The sequence below is a fragment of the Terrapene carolina genome, unplaced genomic scaffold, assembly GCF_002925995.2.
Source record: "Terrapene carolina triunguis isolate 2854851 unplaced genomic scaffold, T_m_triunguis-2.0 Scaffold193, whole genome shotgun sequence".
NCBI lineage: Eukaryota > Metazoa > Chordata > Testudines > Emydidae > Terrapene > Terrapene triunguis.
This window is the reverse complement of record NW_020664544.1, coordinates 1,124,693-1,141,174: the sequence shown is the minus strand read 5'-3', so window position 1 is coordinate 1,141,174 and position 16,482 is coordinate 1,124,693. Positions and strand designations below refer to the sequence as shown.

The window sequence follows — 16,482 nt, the reverse complement described above, 5'->3', positions numbered from 1 at the left end:
CCCTGCGGGAGCCGGTGCCTGGTGCAATGATCGGAGCTGACCGGCCCCTGCTCTCCTGCAGGCAGACCTGGGCCAGGAACGGTCCATGGAGTCCCTCGGGCTGGGCCCTGAATTCCCAGAGCCTGGGGAGGGGGAGGGTCTGACGGGGGCTGGGGGCTGCTTGGGGCACAGCAGAGGGCAGAGGGTTGCTTCTGGCCTTGCCTTCGTGCACGTGGGGCCTGGGCAGCGAGGTGCAATGACAGGCTCATGCATGCTGGCCATTGCCAACTCTGCCGGGGGGGCAAGATATGGGGGGCTTCCACCTGGCATGGAGCCGCGCCTGGGAAGCAAGCGCTGAAAGTGGCATGTGCTGAGGGGTCTCTTGTTCTGCGTCTGTTGCCCATGCTGCCGGGACCTAGCTGGGGTGACTGGGGCGGGCGGGGACCCAGGGGTGCTGTTCCTTGTGATGGTTTCACCCCCAGAAGCTACTTCAGAAAACATCTGTTGCCCGTTTGCTTCCTGTGGCGGAGCAGGGAGCGGGGCGGATTTGACCTGGGAATGTTGCAGGGGAGTTACATTGGGGATGGGGGACTTCCCTTGAAGGAAGCTACCTGAGCTGTAACCGGAGCCAGGAGGGGGGTTGGGAGAAGTGACACCTTCTGCCCGGGAGACTGGACAAAGGAGAGGAGGAGCAGAGGGGAGGGGGGAGAGAGCTGCCGGAGGAGGTTTTGTTTTCAGTCTTGGGCTGGGTGAGGGAACCCCAAGCTGGGGTCTAAGCTCCCTAAACCCCCCACAAGGACTTGATTGAGGGGTTCTGGTTGTACCTACACGCTCTGCTTGGGACTGTGTTCCTGTCATCTAATAAACCTTCTGTTTTACTGGCTGGCTGAGAGTCACGGTGAATCTCAGGAAGAGGGGTGCAGGGTCCTGACTCCCCCACACTCCGTGACACTTCCCAAGCCCTGGGGCTGAGAACTTCCCAGCCCTTCCTGCCCTTGAATTCCATGTAACAAGCTCCCTCCCCGCCCCCCCCCCCCCGGAACTGGCACAGCTGGAGATGCCATGGAGAGGTTTGGTTCATTTACCACCAATCTGGGTCTGCCCGGGGCGTGGGTGTGTTTCTGCAGCTGGGGGTCTCTCTCACCCCCCGCGTCTGTCCTGAATATTGGCCCTACCTGGAATTTAGACATCATGGGCCAAGTGTGTGGCTGGTGCAAGGGAGTGGAGTTAATGGAGCTTACACCAGGGATGTCCTTGGTCCTGTATCACTGAACCCCGGGTGCGAGGATGCTGGGTGTCTGGCTCTAGCATCTCTTCTGCTCACTGTGCAGCTGCTCTGGGGTGGGACCGGGACGGGACCAGCGGATTCTGCTGCAGAAAGGGCCCTTCCCCATTTAACAGGGAGCTTCAGTCAGCTGTCTGCAGCCTTCCCAGGCAAGAGGAAGCGTCTCCCTGCCCTGGAGCGGCCCCCACACTGACTGAGAGGCGCTTGGATCCTTGCTGTGCGGCTCGTATGCACTAGTGCGGCTCGTATGCACTAGTGCGGCTCGTATGCACTAGTGCCCTCGGCTGGGTCCTGAACACGCCATGCTCACACCAGCAAAGATCGACCCAATGAGCTCCGCCACTGGGGCTCCTTAGGGGAGCCTTCCCTTGGCGTGTAAGTTGACAAAGGTCCTGGCAGGTGCATAGGGGCTGCGTGGCTTGGTTGGTTTTGCCACATGAAAGCGAAGGAAGAATCCTGGAGCAGAGGGGTTGCACATGCAGGTCCTTGGACACCAATCATCTTCCCACAGAGCCGCCCTGGCGCTCGGCCTGTGATCTGGTGCGGCTAGCCAGGAAGCTTTGCTTAGTGCTCCTTCAGCCGGAAGGCAAAGCCCTGCAGCGTTTCCCACTAGCTGCTGAGCTGGATCCAGGCGAGCTGCTCGGGGAAGGGGCTTGGCGTGGTTCATTACCGTACAGTGAAATCTTGTGGCTCACTCTCGAGATCAGCTGGAAACTTCCTCCAAGCTGCAAGAACAGCAGGGCGATAAAGGGGAACTGTTCATGTAAAGATGTTGCCTTACTGTCGTGCGCTGCAGGAGGTCTCAGCGCCTGGTCCTTGCTGTCCTGTGTGCTGCTTGCACTTCATTAGTCTTGGACAATGACCGTTCCTCTCTGTCTAATGTGGAGGATGGGCCCTTCGGGTTGTTGCAAGCCGGGTCAGTTTCTCTGCTAGGCTTGGCGTGAGCTGTAGGTGTTTGAGCTGCAAAACACACAGGGGGATGTTGAAATCGGCACAAAAAACTGTCTCCATTGGAAAAACCAAGTCCCTGTGGGAGCATTAGGGGTATAACGTTTGCCCCCGTGGGAAGAGGCTGCCTGAGTTAATTCTCCAGCATCCACGGGGCCAGCGCTGGCCGGGAGTGGACAAGACGCCTGGATGCACATTAAGCTCCATTGCGAGGAGCTGCCTGCGTCAGTCGCGCCAACCTGGCTGTGGTCTCCCGGGGTGGGGTCAGGAGTCTGGCGGTTTCTCTGAAGCATCTGTTCTCTCCGCTCCCAGGTTCCGCTACTACCAGAACGTCTGCACCCAGAGTTACTCCTACGTGTGGTGGGACTGGCCTCGCTGGGAGAGAGAGATCGACTGGATGGCGCTCAACGGCATCAACCTGGCGCTGGCGTTTACTGGGCAGGAGGCTGTTTGGCAGCGGGTTGAGTATTTGATTGGTGTCTCTAGTGAAGTCGTGTTGCATGCAGGGCCCGGCTGGGGCTTTTCAGGAGATTGGGGAGACACGTAAAATGTATTGTCCTGGGACAGCACAGAACCGGTCGCTCTGGAGGGAGGGCTGCCGTCTGGGGGGTGGCCCAGCCCCTCGATGCCTGACTAACATTGGCAGGCTGGGGGGCAGCAGCTGACCAACAGCACAGCTGTCTCTGTTCAGTGTGGCCAGGTAGAACAGCTGTGTGTGCTGAGCCGGGGCTGCAAATGCTGGGCTTGGCCAGAGGGGAGCGTTCCCAGCATTGGGCATGTCCGGGCCGAACGCGCCCTGCGGAGTTGGGTGAGCGTCCTGCTCAGCAGGGCAGGGTCTCCCTGTCGGCAGCAGCTGGGACCCGCAGGAGGGAGCAGCTGACGTTGCTGCCTGTGTTCTTCCCCTCGTTCGCTCCAGGTGTATCTGTCCCTGGGCCTGAACCAGTCTGAAATAGACGAGTACGTCACCGGGCCTGCCTTCCTCGCCTGGAACCGCATGGGGAACCTGCACACCTGGGCGGGGCCCTTGCCCCTGTCCTGGAACCTAAAGCAGCTGTACTTGCAGGTACCTGCGCTTGGCTCATGGCTGGGGCCGGGTCTGTGCGCACCCAGCCTGCATGTTGTGGAGACGCCCCCCTGACAGCGCTCCCTGCCGAGCTCCCAAACGCTGCCGAGCTCAGCGGGCAATGCCAGAGAAGCACGTGGGAGCCAGGGGTGTGGTGCCGCCCTGCTGCCCACAGGATGCAGGGGCCGTGGATAAGCTCCCAGGGGAAGGGCCCTAGGAAACGCTCTGAGACCCTGAACTGATCTGAGTATTGTCTCCATCAGTCCCTCTGGCCTGAGAGCCACTCCTGTGCTGAGCTCCAAGCCGGGCGTCTTTTCCCCTCTGTCTGGTGCCCGTGGGCTCGGAGCTGTGTTCAGGGCTCCGACCGGGGGCTGGAGACTCCAGACAGATACGGTCACGTGGCGCAGGCCTGTCCCTGAGATGGGTGGTGCAGCCCCCTGCGTCTCCCGGCCCATGCGCCCCCTTTATCCGGCTTTTCCTCCTTTCTCCCAGTACAGGATCCTGGAGAGGATGCGGTCGTTGGGAATGATCCCGGTGCTGCCGGCGTTTGCGGGGCACGTCCCCAGGGGCGTCCTGAGGTAGATGCAGATGTGTGAGCGTGTCAGGGTTGGGGCTTGGGCAAGACCAGTTCTCCCTGATGGGCGTCTCTCCCCACCGAATGCGACTCAGCCACATGTGCCTGGAAGCAGCAGAGACCCATGGGACTGACCGCTGTTAGGGATGTAAGCGGTTAACCAGTCAGCATTAGGCTTACCGTTAACCGGACCTTAACTGTGTACCGTGGTGGCCGGCCGGAGCAGCCCCGGCCGTGTCGGGCCGGGTGGGCTGGGGCGGGACCCCAGTCGCAGCCTGGCAGGCAGGTGGGACCCCATCCCCGGCGGGCAGGCAGCTGGAGTGGCCCCAGCCATGCTGGGCTGTTGGGACCCCAGGCCCTGCCACCCCGCACTGGGAACGACCGTGGTTAACGGTTAACTGGCTAAACGATATAATTTTAATGAGTTAACCGGTTACCTTTTTAACGGATATTGACATCCCTAGTCGCTGTCGCACCCCTCTAGGCCAGGTTCCCCAGGCATGCACCCACGTGTAGAGCTCTGCAGTGCTGGGTGGGTTGGGGGAGCCCTACCCCCCGCTCTGACTCCTGGCTGCTGGTCTGTGCCGTAGGGCTTTCCCTCGAATAAACGTCACTCGGCTTGGGAGCTGGAGTAACTTCGACTGCACCTACTCGTGTGCCTACCTCCTGGACCCCGGAGACCCCATGTTCCAAGTGATCGGGACCCTCTTCCTGAAGGAGCTGATCAGAGAGTTCGGCACGGATCACATCTACAACGCGGACACCTTCAATGAGATGAGCCCCCTGTCCTCCGACCCTGCCTACCTCTCGGGGGTCAGCGCTGCCGTCTTCAGATCCATGACCGGAGGTAGGACCCGAGCAGGAACCCGGGCTCTGCCTTGGGGAGCCTTCGCTGCGCAGTCAGGCCTGGGCCTGTGCAGCGAAGGGCTTGGATGGCTCAGGGATGGGGAGCCGGGAACCTTTGGGTCAAGGCTGGTCCGGATTCCTCCCAGCCAGGGCTGCAGCTCCAACCGTCCCCAGGCTGCGCTGACTCGGTGGCCCAGCTGGAACGCGTTGGTCATTTCAGGTTGGTGGATGGGTGGCCAGTCGTGAGGCTCTGGCAGCCTCTGCAGAGGAGGGTCGTGGTGAGGGCTCTGCAGGGCAGGGGCATTAGCGAGACCAGGAGGGCAGTGCCCGGGGGAGCCTGCCTGGGCTGTACGGCTCTGGGGACTGCGGCCACCAGGCCAGGCCCTTTCACACAGTGAGCTCCAGGGGCCGGCAGGGAGGCGGACGCCCTGGGCTGGCACGGCTCAGAGCCAAAGGGCTTTATAGGGAGTGACAGGTGTGGGCGGCTCTGTCATGGGAGGGCAGCGCGTCCTGATGTCACTAGCGGCTCTGTGTGTGTCTGTCCCCAGCCGACCCCGACGCGCTCTGGCTCATGCAGGGCTGGCTCTTCCAGAACCAGCCTGACTTCTGGCAGCCGGCCCAGGTGCGGGCCCTGCTGCGCGGCGTGCCCAGCGGCAGGATGATCGTGCTGGATCTCTTTGCGGAGTCCAAGCCCGTGTACCAGCGGACAGAGTCCTTCTACGGGCAGCCCTTCATCTGGTGCATGCTGCACAACTTCGGCGGCAACCACGGCCTCTTCGGCACGGTGGAGAGCATCAACCGGGGCCCCTTCGACGCCCGGCGCTTCCCCAACTCCAGCCTGGTGGGCACCGGCCTGGCCCCAGAGGGCATCGAGCAGAACGACATGGTCTATGAGCTGATGAGCGAGCTGGGCTGGCGCCAGGAGCCGCTTGACCTCCAGCAGTGGGTTGCCAACTACGCCCAGCGGCGCTACGGCACCAGGAACGCGGAGGCCGCCGGCGCCTGGCAGCTGCTGCTCCGCAGCGTCTACAACTGCTCGGGGCTCTGCGTCAACCACAACCGCAGCCCGCTGGTGCGCCGGCCGTCCCTGCGCATGGCCACGGAGCTGTGGTACAACAAGAGCGACGTCTACGAGGCCTGGCGCCTGCTGCTGGACGCTGCTGCCGAGCTGGGGGCTAGCCCCACCTTCCGCTACGACCTGGTGGACGTGACCCGGCAGGCCGCGCAGCAGCTGGTGAGCGAGTACTACCTGGAGATCAAGCAGGCCTTTCAGAGCCGCTCGCTGCCGGAGCTACTGACCGCCGGCGGGGTGCTGCTGTACGACCTGCTCCCGGACCTGGACGCCCTCCTGGCCAGTGACCCCCACTTCCTGCTGGGCCGCTGGCTGGAGCAGGCTCGTGCCGCAGCCACCAGTGACAAGGAAGCCGAGCTATACGACCTGAACGCCCGCAACCAGGTGACGCTGTGGGGGCCCAGCGGCAACATCTTGGACTACGCCAACAAGCAGCTTGGGGGGCTGGTGCTGGACTATTACCGGGTGCGCTGGAGCCTCTTTGTCTCGGCGCTGGTGGAGAGCCTGAACACCGGCACCCCCTTCCACCAGGAGCAGTTCAACCAGGCCGTCTTCCAGCTGGAGAGGGGTTTCGTCTACAACGGCAAGCGCTACCCCTCCCAGCCGACCGGCGACACGCTGGAGATCGCCAGGAAGATCTTCCTCAAGTATTATCCCCACGCCATGCGGCGCAGCCGGGCGGGGGCTGCGTGAGGGCCGGCGGCTCTGGGACCTTCCGGGGATGGCAGTGGCGTCTCTGCGGCTGGCCCGGTCTCTCCCATGCCGTAGATGCTGGTGCCCCCAGCTTCTGTCCCCCCTCCCAAGCTTCTGCCAGAGCCTGAACCAAGGCCCTGGACCCAAAGGGAAACCGAGCAGGAGCCTTGTGCTGCGTGTGAGCGACGCTGCCGCGTGGGCGGGAGCAGGACCGCGCTGGACCTGCCAGTGCAGCGCAGCGAGCTGGGGAATGAGCTCCCGGGGAAAGGGCTGGAGGGACTGATCCTGCACTGGCCCTCGGGGTGCTGGGATGCTCTGACCTGACCAGTGTCTCCATCGGCTCAGCCTTGCGGCTTGGAGGCTGATCCCAGCGTCTGGGGGAGGCAGCTGGATTGTGGGGCAGAGGGTGGACGAGGCCTGTTGCGGGGGCAGGCGGGACAGAGGGTGAGAATGCTGATCCCTTCGGGGCATGGGATTCGCAGACGGGGGCGGGGACAGACACTGGGATACCATGGTGCTGGGTGCAGACCTGAAATGGGCATATGTGGGTAGTGCCCGCCTTGTAGGTGATGCCCTCGCTGCTATAGGCTGGAAAAAACCAAGTGCAGTTTCCCCACCACTGGCAGCTCCAGGGCTTTGGGAGCTCTCAGAGGAGGGAATCGCTTCAGAACAGGCTGAGGGGCAGGAAATGCAGCGGGACCCTCCCCAGCTCTCGGTCCGGGGAGGGGAGTGTTAACACGCTGCTATTCCGGGCTCTAAAGAACAACAATCAGGAGGCCAGAAAGCTCCAATCCTGCTGCTTTGATGCCATTGCAAAGTGCGCGCTGCAGCCGGCTCCCTGCGTATCGCACTCCCTGCCCAGGGCGAGGAGGAGACGCTGCCTCGCCCGCACCTCCCATCTGTCCCTGGCTAGGGGGTGCTGCCTCAACTTCTCCTGTTCCCCCGAAACTGCCTCCCAGCCCCGAGTGTTGGAGCAGTTCCAAGGGCTGTCCCCACTCTTCTCCCCACATGCCCTCTCTGCTGGTCTCAAATGGGGGCAGATCTGCCCCAGAACAGCGACTCGCCCATGTGGGGTTATTCCTAGTGCCAGGACCTGTCTGGCTGGGGGCCGGCTCCCCACTCCGTACCCCGTGTGCCTTTGTACTAAACAAAAACAGACTTTGGGGATATATTTTTACGAGGACAGTTATATTTTTACACCAGGGACCCCCCACTCGCCCCCCTCCACCCAGAGTGCTCTTCTGGGCCTTGCCCCCTTCCTGCACCAGCACGTGAGCTCCCAAGCAGAGCTGGCATGTGTCTGAATTCCTCCTTGCACCTGGTTCCAGTTGCTGCCAGCCTCTCTGGGGAGCGAGGGCTGCCGCCGGAGCACGGGGCTGGGCTGCAGTGGGACTGTCTGTCTTTTAGCCGAATGATTTTTATACGCTTGTGTACGTTGGTTTGAACTGGCAGCACTTTTCGGAGACTGATGCTCGGACTGTGCCTGCCAATTAAAGACCTGCAATCCGTTCATTTAGCGCCTGGGGTGTCTCTTCCCCATCCCCTCACGGCGTTCTTAGCAGAGGGCGCCGTGCATAGCGGGGCAGGGAGAGTGGCAGCTGTGAATCAGAGCAGGTCTCTGAGAACAGCCAGGGGCTGGCGTTCACAGCTGCAGCAGTCACAACACGGCCGCATCCCGGACAGGCTGTCTGCAGCCAGCCAGCTGTTCTAATGCTGCGGGACTCGGCTCAGAGGGCAGAGCTCTGGGGGCTCCATGCCGGTGGAGTTTGGCTGGAGGTGCCTGGCCAAGGTACCCTTTTGTGGGTCTTAAATGAGCAACTGCAGGGGCCTGGCTTTGGGTGCCCCTGGACCAGTCGCTCCTTCCCTCCAGTTAGGTCCCAGAAGACTGGAGAAAGGTTTGACATTCCCCATCTGTAGAAAGGGGACCAATGACGCGCCAGGGCACTATAGGCCAGTCGGCCCAACTTCGATCCCTGGAAAGGGACTGGAACAAATGACTAAACAATGCATGTGTCAGCACCTGGTGGATGACGAGGGCTAGCCAGCCTGGATTTGCCAAACCAGCTGAATTTCCTTCTTTGGCAGGGTCACTGGCCGAGGGAAGCAGCAGCCGGGCTTTGGTGGCTCCAGGGGGAGGAGTGGAAGCTCCTTCGCTGGGGCGCCGGCGTTAGTGGGGGCTTGGGTGAAATGGTGGCGAGCGCACAGGGAGCGATCCTGCGCTGGCCCTGCCCCTCGGGGAAGGATCAGGCTGAGCCCAGGGGTCTCGGCTGGCCCCAATTCCTACCTATCAACCCCGCACCCCACTGCCCACCATGGCCGCCTGAGGCTGCCACAGCCCTAAGCCCGTGTCCTGGGCCGGGGTGAGGCCATTTGTCACCTCCTGCAAACAGGCTGCCCCTGCCCCACCACACCCCTCCCCGCTCGGCGCCTCAGCCATGGCCTCTCTGCTGGAAGCTTATCTCCCCGAGTGCGGAGAGTGAAGGAAAAGGGAAGCTCTGCTGGGGGTGGAGGAGGGACGGGGAAGAGCCCAGCCTTGAGATAAGAAAGTAGACAAAATAGCGGAGCCCACAGCCCCAGGAACCAGGAGTTGCAGCTGCGTTGGATGCTCTGTCTCCGAGCCGGAGCCAGCGATGGAGAAGACCGTGGTGCTCATTACAGGCTGCTCCTCGGGGATCGGCCTGGGGCTGGCTGTGCGCCTGGCCTCGGACGCCTCCCGCAGGTTTAAAGGTACTGCCAGGGCTTGTGCAGCCGTGAGCGGGAGCTGGTCCTGACCCAGCGGCTGGTGCGCTCCGGTGCAGTGGGCGAACGAGGGGCTGGCAGATGCATGTTCCTTAGCTGGGAAGGAGCTGGGCTCTGCAGCCCCAGGTGATGGGAGCAGCGGCTGTGGGTTGGAGATGGGGATGCTGTGGGGCTGACGGGACACACTCCATTAGGAATACAGGCCCTCTAGGAAAGAATGCTGGGAGCTGGGGTCCAGGCGACTCCCTCCCAAGCAATCTCAGCAGAATGAACTCCCTGGGGCCGGAGGGGCAGATGGTCCTGGGCAGGTCGCAGCCTCGGGGAGAGGAGGTGACTTCGAGCCGTGTGATGTCCGGCAGGACAAGGAGCGCCTGGCGATGAGCTGGCTGGGGCCCTGAGCACTTGGGGGGCAGTAGCTGCTCCTGGTCCATGCAGATGGGGCTCCCTAGAGATCACCCCTTCTGCTGCATCCCAGGAGGTGGGGGAGCCGAGTCACTTGCTCTGAGCCCGCATGGCCCTGGAGGGAGGTGGCCCCTTGGCCGAGCCGGGCCAGGACGAGCCTTCGGTCTAAGGAGAGCGTGGGCTCCAGGTATCTCTGGGGGTGGGGGGGGGACGTTAGGGAGAGACTTGCATGGTGCAATCCGCGGCAAAGCCTTTGTCCCGTAGCAGGAGGGTCTTTGTACTCCCCAGAGTGGGGGGGCTCCCCTGGAGGCAGAGAAGATCCCCCACCAAGTGCCCAGGGGCTGGGGGGGATTGCGATCAGCAAGCTGGGCGCTCGTTCTCTACTAGTCTACGCCACCATGCGCAACCTGGCCAAGAAGGAGCGGCTGCTGGAGTGCGTGCGGGGCTGCCACGCCAGCACCCTGGAGATCCTACAGCTGGATGTCACCGACCCGCTCTCGCTCGCCGCAGCCGCGCAGCAGGTGCAGGAGCAGCGCGTCGACGTGCTGGGTGAGCCAGTCCGGCCAGGCGTGTCTGCGAGCCCAGTGCGCCTCGGCCCTGCGCCAGCTTCCTTCCCGCCCCCCTGAGCCAGCCCTGGGAAGGGGGCCTAGTTCCCAGCCAGCCCTCTGCATCTCCCTGCCTGCTGGGCACCAAGGCAGATCTGTCGTGTGACAGGTCCTGGGGGTTCGCACAGCTCAGACCCCACTCGCCAGCTCCTCGAGGGGCTCCCCCTGGGCCGAGCCTGCAGAGCCACTGAAGGAAAGGGAGGCCCCCGGAGCAGTGGGGGGAGGGCCAGTGTGAGGCCCCCGCCCCCTGACACGTGCGTCTCAGAAGGGGATAATGTCCAGTCCTGCTGCTCCCGCGGTCCCTGGGGTTTGTCATAAAGCCCCAGCACCTGGAGCCCTGTGACTGGGCGAGAATCGCGCTTCTCACTGCGAAAGAGACGGAAGTGTCCAGCCCTGGTGTGGGGGTGGCTGCTGGGATAGGTGAGCCCTAAGGGCTCGGCCCCCAAAGGCCGGTGACCAGAGCCCTGCGCTTCAGATTTCTACGCCAATTTCATGCCGTTTTGGGGGCTGACTCGTTATTTTTGAATGCGTGGGGCTGGCGCTGTGGAGGGCGTGGACCCCAGGGAGCTCCCGTCCCTGCACCCCTCTAATGGCAGCTCCTTGCTGTGCCCCGCCAGTGTGCAATGCCGGGGTGGGGCTGATGGGCCCCCTGGAGACCTGCTCCTTCCAGGCCATGAAGACCATCTTCGACGTGAACGTGTTTGGGACCATTGGCACCATCCAGGCTTTTCTGCCCGGCATGAAGCGTCGCAAGGCCGGCAAGATCATCATTTCCAGCAGCGTGGGGGCGCTGCAAGGTGAGAGACACCCCCCCCCCCGCCCGATGGGGGAGGTTCCTCCCAGGCCAGGCTAAGTCAGCAGCCCCGTGCCTGTGAAACCCAGCGACCCTGCCCTCTCCCCAGGTGCCTGCTCACTGCACAGAGCTGTCTGCCCCTCACTGCAGCCTGGGCCTCGCCCTTCTTCCGGCCATGCATGGCCTCACCGTCCACCAAGGACCCTGCAGAGAACGGGCCCCTCACAATGAGTGACTGCAACAGGAGCCTGTGCAGCTGCTGTGGCTAGGTGGGGATTGGGGAGCAGCTCCCCCCACATGTGCACACACTAGGACAGCCACGCCTGTGTTCTGTGATGCTGCCCACACCCCATGGCCTGTGGGTACCCACGTGGCCTTGCAAATCCCTCCTCCTGGGGGTGAAATGTGGGGCCCAGCATAACATCTGAGCTCGCGGGGGCTGTCTGGGAGGAGCTGGCCAGGCTCCCCCTGCCGGTTCTCACCCGTCCCTCCCGCTGTGCCCTAGGGATCCCCTTCAATGCCGTGTACTGCGCCAGCAAGTTTGCAGTGGAAGGTCTGTGTGAGAGCCTGGCTGTGATCCTCCAGCAGTTCAACGTGCAGTGAGTACCGCCGGGAGCTGGCGGTGAACAGGCCTGAGGCCACGCCAAGTGCTTTACGCCTGTCACTAGCACTCGCTGCCCTGCAGACACCTCGGGGGTGGAACGAGGCAGTTGTAGCCTGGTGCTATTGTGCAGTAGTTTAGGACAGGAAGGGAAGAATAATCCTGCAGCCAATTGATCGTGCAGGGGGAGTTCCAGGCAAGAGGATGGAAGCACCCGAATCGCTGGGGTTCATCCATTCCTGGAGTTTAAGGCAGGAGGGACCGTTAGATTGTCTGGTCTGGCCTCCTGCATGGCACAGGCCAGAGAATTCCCCCCGGTTCCCCCATCCTGAGCCCAAGAGCTGGGGTCTGACTAAAGCATCTGCCAGAAAGGCGCCAGTCAGGACCTGCAGACCCCCGGAGATGGGGAACCCACCACTGCCCTGGGGACCTTGTTCCAGTGGTTAATCACCTGCCCTGTTACAAACCGCAGCCTTATTTCTAACTGGAATTTGTCTGGCTTCGGCTTCCAGCCGCTGGTTCCTGTTCTGCCTTTCTTGGCTAGCTTAGGGAGCCCGTTAGCACCAGGTATTTTCTCCCCGGGAAGGTCCACCCACGGTGTGCTAGTCCCCGCTCAGTCGCTGATCTGGGAAGCTCACCAGCCTGGGCTCGATCGATCCCTCGCTCTGTGCGGCATCATCTCCAGCCCCGGAATCGCTTCTGTGGCTCTTTCCTGTAGCCTCCCCAGCGTCTCCACACGATGCTCGCCCCAGGCCTGCAGGCAGCATTCCAGCACCGCTCACACCGCGGCCGGCTACGGAGGGGAAATCCGGGGGGGCTTGGAGACGTCCAATGTGCCATCACCCTCAGCCCTAGCGTGTAACGGTTGTGATCTCCCTGCTCCCTGCCGCTGGGCCTGTGTCACGGAGTCCCCGGGCGATGCTCTGGAACTGCTCCCCACAAAGCCAGTCAGGACTCTGGGGAGCCTCCTCTCCCTCGGAGCAGACTGTCTTCAGGGCAAGAAGCTCACACGGCTTCACCTCCTGGGTCTGCCCTTGGAGCATTCAGCATATGCCCCTCCGTGCGCTTCCCACAGCGAGTCCGCCCAGGCGGGGTCCTGGGGAAGCCAGAGGGTCTTGCACCCCCACTTCGAGTCAGACGTGACTCTTAGCCAGCCAGTAAAACAGAGGTTTATTAGATGACAGGAACATGGTCTAAAACAGCTTATAGGTACAAAGAACTGGACCCCTCAGCCGGATCGATCCTGGGGTCCCGTGCGCCAGACGCCCCCGTCTTCTGCCCTCACTCCTAGTCCCCAGCCAGCTTCAAACTGAACCCCCCTCCAGCCCCTCCTTTCTGGCCTTTGTCTCTTTCCCGGGCCAGGAGGTCACCTGACCTCTTTGTTCTCTCACACCTTTAGCATCCCCTGGCGGGGGGGGGGGGCCTGGCCATTAGTTGCTAGGTGATAGAGGGTCGGTCAGAAACTGAGGCACCCACACAGTATTCAGAGGAAACATTAAGAACAGTCCCACTTCCTCACAGCCTGTCCCTGTCACACACACACCCCAGGTCCTGGGGGCCATGGGCTCAGAGATGCCATATTGCAGAACTGGCGCAAGATGCCTGGTACCCAGGGCCTGGGGGTGAAAGCCCCTCTGTGCATGCTTGTAGGGTGTCACTCGGGACTCTGCCCCTGTGCGGGGTGGGGCGTGCTGGCTCCGTCTGCACAGGCACCTGCCCCCTGGCAACTCCCTGTCTCTGCTCTCTTCCTGCAGCGTCACGCTGATCGAGTGCGGCCCAGTCAACACGAGCTTCCTGGCCAACCTGCAGCGGACGGACGCCGAGGGCAGTGCACTGCAAGGCCTGGACCCGCAGACCCGCGCCCTGTACAGCCAGTACCTCCAGCATTGCCAGAGCCTCTTCCGCGACGTGGCCCAGGACACCGAGGAGGTCCTGCAGGTCACTCCCAGCTCCCTGCTTCTCTGCCCAGGGGAGCGGGCCAGGGCCAGGGGCTGAGAGCAGCCAGGCTACCGCGGAGCGGTCCCGGCAGAGCGCTATCTAGCCCTGGGGAGAAGAGCCCTGAGTCAGCAGTGATCGGTGCAGCCACCCCCTGACCTCACCCTGCCAGCTGGGGCCTATCCCTGCCCCCCTTTCCCAGAGGAGCATAGGGGCAGGGAGCCCGGCCCAGCCCTCTCTGCCCATAGGGGCCTGAAGTGGGGGCTGCTCCCCGGATAGGGGTGGGGTCCTTACAGCCCCAGGCAGGTCTATGGTCCTGTAATGCTGACGCGGCCCTGCTCTTCCCGTCAGCAACGGGGTCCCCAGCCCCCAAGGGGTCCCCTGTCTTACCACTGGCTTGGAGCTGTCGCTGACACGCCCCCTCTCTGCTTTCCCCAGGTGTTCCTGGAAGCCATCTGCGCCCCCTGCCCCCCTCTGCGCTCTTTCACCACCCAGTTCTTCATGCCGCTCACCCGGCTCAAGCTGACGAGCCCCGACGGCTCGGAGTACGTCCGGGCCATGCACAAGTTCGTGTTCTCTGCGGGCAAGGCCCAGGGCGACCAGGCGTGAGGGGGAGCAGCGCGGCTGTCCCAGAGCGAGGGGCAGGTTCGGCGTGAAGCAGCCCCTGTATTGCCCTGAGTTTGTAGGGGGGCTGTGCTCCCCCCGGAGGGAATACGACCCTGCCACGGAGCTCCAATAAATGTGTCTGCTCCCTGCATGGCTCCTGGCTCCATCCACCCCAGCACTACGCCCTGCCGTCTGCACTGCCCTAGGGGGCTGCTGCAAGGGGGGTATGTGGGATGGAGCTGGGGCAGCGCACACTGCTCAGGTTGTGCCTGCCGTGGGGGTGGAGGGGCTGGGACCCCAGGGCACCTTGTTAAGTGCCACAATTGCTGCGGCGAACTGAAGGGGACTCCGGGCCATGCACCTCCCCAGCAGGCGTGGGAGGCTCATGCTGGCAGTGGGTGGAGGCAAAACCCACCAGCCACTCTAGCCCCCACGGCAGCCTGGGGCAGCGCTGGGCCTTGCGTGGCTGTGGGGGGGTCTGGCACTCCCACCCCTTGCTGCTCAGTATGAGCTGTAGTTTGCTGGTCTCTACGCTAAACCCGGTCCCCAAAAGGCAGTCAGAGAGTCTCCCCTGCCGAGCTGCGGTCCTGCCTTCTGGAGCAGGGCATGAAGACGAGGCCATGCCAGGGCATTTAAAGTGAGGAGCATTTCCACCTGCCAATGCTGCTCGATCTGCCCTGTGCCAGCAGCCGCTGGGCGAGACCTGTTGCCCCGACGGGGGTGTGAGGAATCCCGGCCCTTAGGCATGGCACTGAGCCCAGTGGGCACAGCCGCCTTCACGCGCCAGTCAGCTTGGAGCAGCAGCTCACCAGCGCGAAGCACGCTGCTGGAGGGGCCTCAGCATTAGCTGCTGTCTCCTCTACTCCCTCAGAGCCCCCTGGTCTCTCTGTGCCCCCCCTATGGGAGACCCCCCCCCAGGTTGCAGCAGGGGGCTGGTGCTGCAGGCACCGGTCTCCCCACTGGGCTCGTCCCCCCAGCATGGTGCAGGGCACAGGAGTGGAACGGGGAGGTGTAGAGGGCTGTATTTCATTTCTCCTGAGGGCTGGGCCATATGTGTGGGACTAAACGCTCCTAGCCCCCGCCCCCCCTGGCCGAGCGGGGCTGGCACCCGTGGCTGGTTCGAGGGGAGAAGTGCCCTTTCCGATGCCCCAGAACCAGACTGTCCTGTCCAGCATCAATCTCCCCCCATTAAGCTCCCGCTCTCACTGCTTCTCTCCCTTCTCCAGCCCCCTGTCCTGTGTGTCATTCCTCCTCTCTTCCCTCTGCCCGTCCTCCCCCATGGCAGCTCCCATCTGCCCCCACATGGGCTTCAATCCCCCCCACACCCGCCCCCTCTGCGCCTGGGCTCCGCGATGCTTCTATCGATGTGTCATGGCTGAGATTCAGAGTGAACCACCACACTGAGGGCCACGGGGGAGCTCCCCCCTCGCTGAGCTATTGGTTCAGGCTCTCTGCAGACGCAGGCAGCTGTCATGATTTTCTTCAGCACCAGAAGGGCTAGACGCGCAGGTGCTGCATATGGACCCGTGCCACATCCCGGCACCAAGCGGGTGAGATGCAGCCTGTGGGCGGCGGGACTGGCAGCCCAGCAGGGGTTGATGCTGGAGCTGCCTTCTGTCAGAGGAGCTGTTACAGCCGGGTCCTCACCACACCTGGGCTCTGAAGATCCTGTCAGGCTTCCTCCTGGTGTGGGAGGCCCAGCCCAGCGGCATCAGCTCCTCTCGCACCAAGGCTGGAGCAGTCACTATCGGCTTCCCCGCCTAAGGAATCTGGTGCTGTGCCCTGGGTGCAGAATGGCCGCTTTGCCCCACCCCAGTAGTAGCTGCATCTCTGGAGTCAGTGAAGCACCCGGGGCTCCCGCTGCATGGCAGGGGCTCCGGCAATAGATGCTGCTTGTTACTGGGCATGTGAGACGCAGACGCGTGAGCCCCTGGTTCTGAGATGAGCTCAGAGCGGCTGGCTCGGGCCTGGCCGCTCCATGGGGCTGGGGCTGGGGCTCCTCGTTGTGTGGCTGTGGGGTCAGAAGTGGCTCAGGGAAGGCAGGGGAGGGGCCCAGGGCTCATGTCCTGGGATGATTCAGAATTTACCCCAGTGGGTCCCGCTTCCCGGAGGCCGAGCGACTGTTACCTGGCAGTGGTGCAGGCTGTAGGTCAGCCTGTCACAGGCATCAGAGCAAACACATCAGCAGGCTCGGGGTGCGGGGGTGGGGGCGTTCCCCTGGCAGCCCTGGCCCCTGCGGCTGCAAAGTGGCGGTGGGATGGCTGGGCATTGTTGGCGTGTTCTGCTGCCAGGCAGGAGCGTTAGACCAGCCCCAGGCCGGCACGTGCGGCGGACGGGCGGG

At 63.2% G+C, this 16,482-nt stretch overlaps 2 protein-coding genes across 2 annotated transcripts; both read left to right on the top strand.

Annotated features, from left to right (window-relative positions):
* The first annotated feature begins 1,170 nt into the window (after nt 1–1,170).
* Nucleotides 1,171–7,972, top strand: NAGLU (N-acetyl-alpha-glucosaminidase). The gene is made up of 6 exons (XM_029912225.1): nt 1,171–1,179; nt 2,307–2,672; nt 3,129–3,275; nt 3,768–3,853; nt 4,440–4,696; nt 5,244–7,972. Exons 1-6 carry the CDS (start codon nt 1,171–1,173, stop codon nt 6,458–6,460), a joined length of 2,082 nt encoding a protein of 693 aa, XP_029768085.1. The 3' UTR covers nt 6,461–7,972.
* A 660-nt stretch (nt 7,973–8,632) lies between these two features.
* Nucleotides 8,633–14,239, top strand: HSD17B1 (hydroxysteroid 17-beta dehydrogenase 1). The gene is made up of 6 exons (XM_026654781.2): nt 8,633–9,187; nt 9,989–10,150; nt 10,824–11,003; nt 11,505–11,598; nt 13,355–13,538; nt 13,974–14,239. Exons 1-6 carry the CDS (start codon nt 9,091–9,093, stop codon nt 14,142–14,144), a joined length of 888 nt encoding a protein of 295 aa, XP_026510566.1. The 5' UTR covers nt 8,633–9,090; the 3' UTR covers nt 14,145–14,239.
* Nucleotides 14,240–16,482: the final 2,243 nt, after the last annotated feature.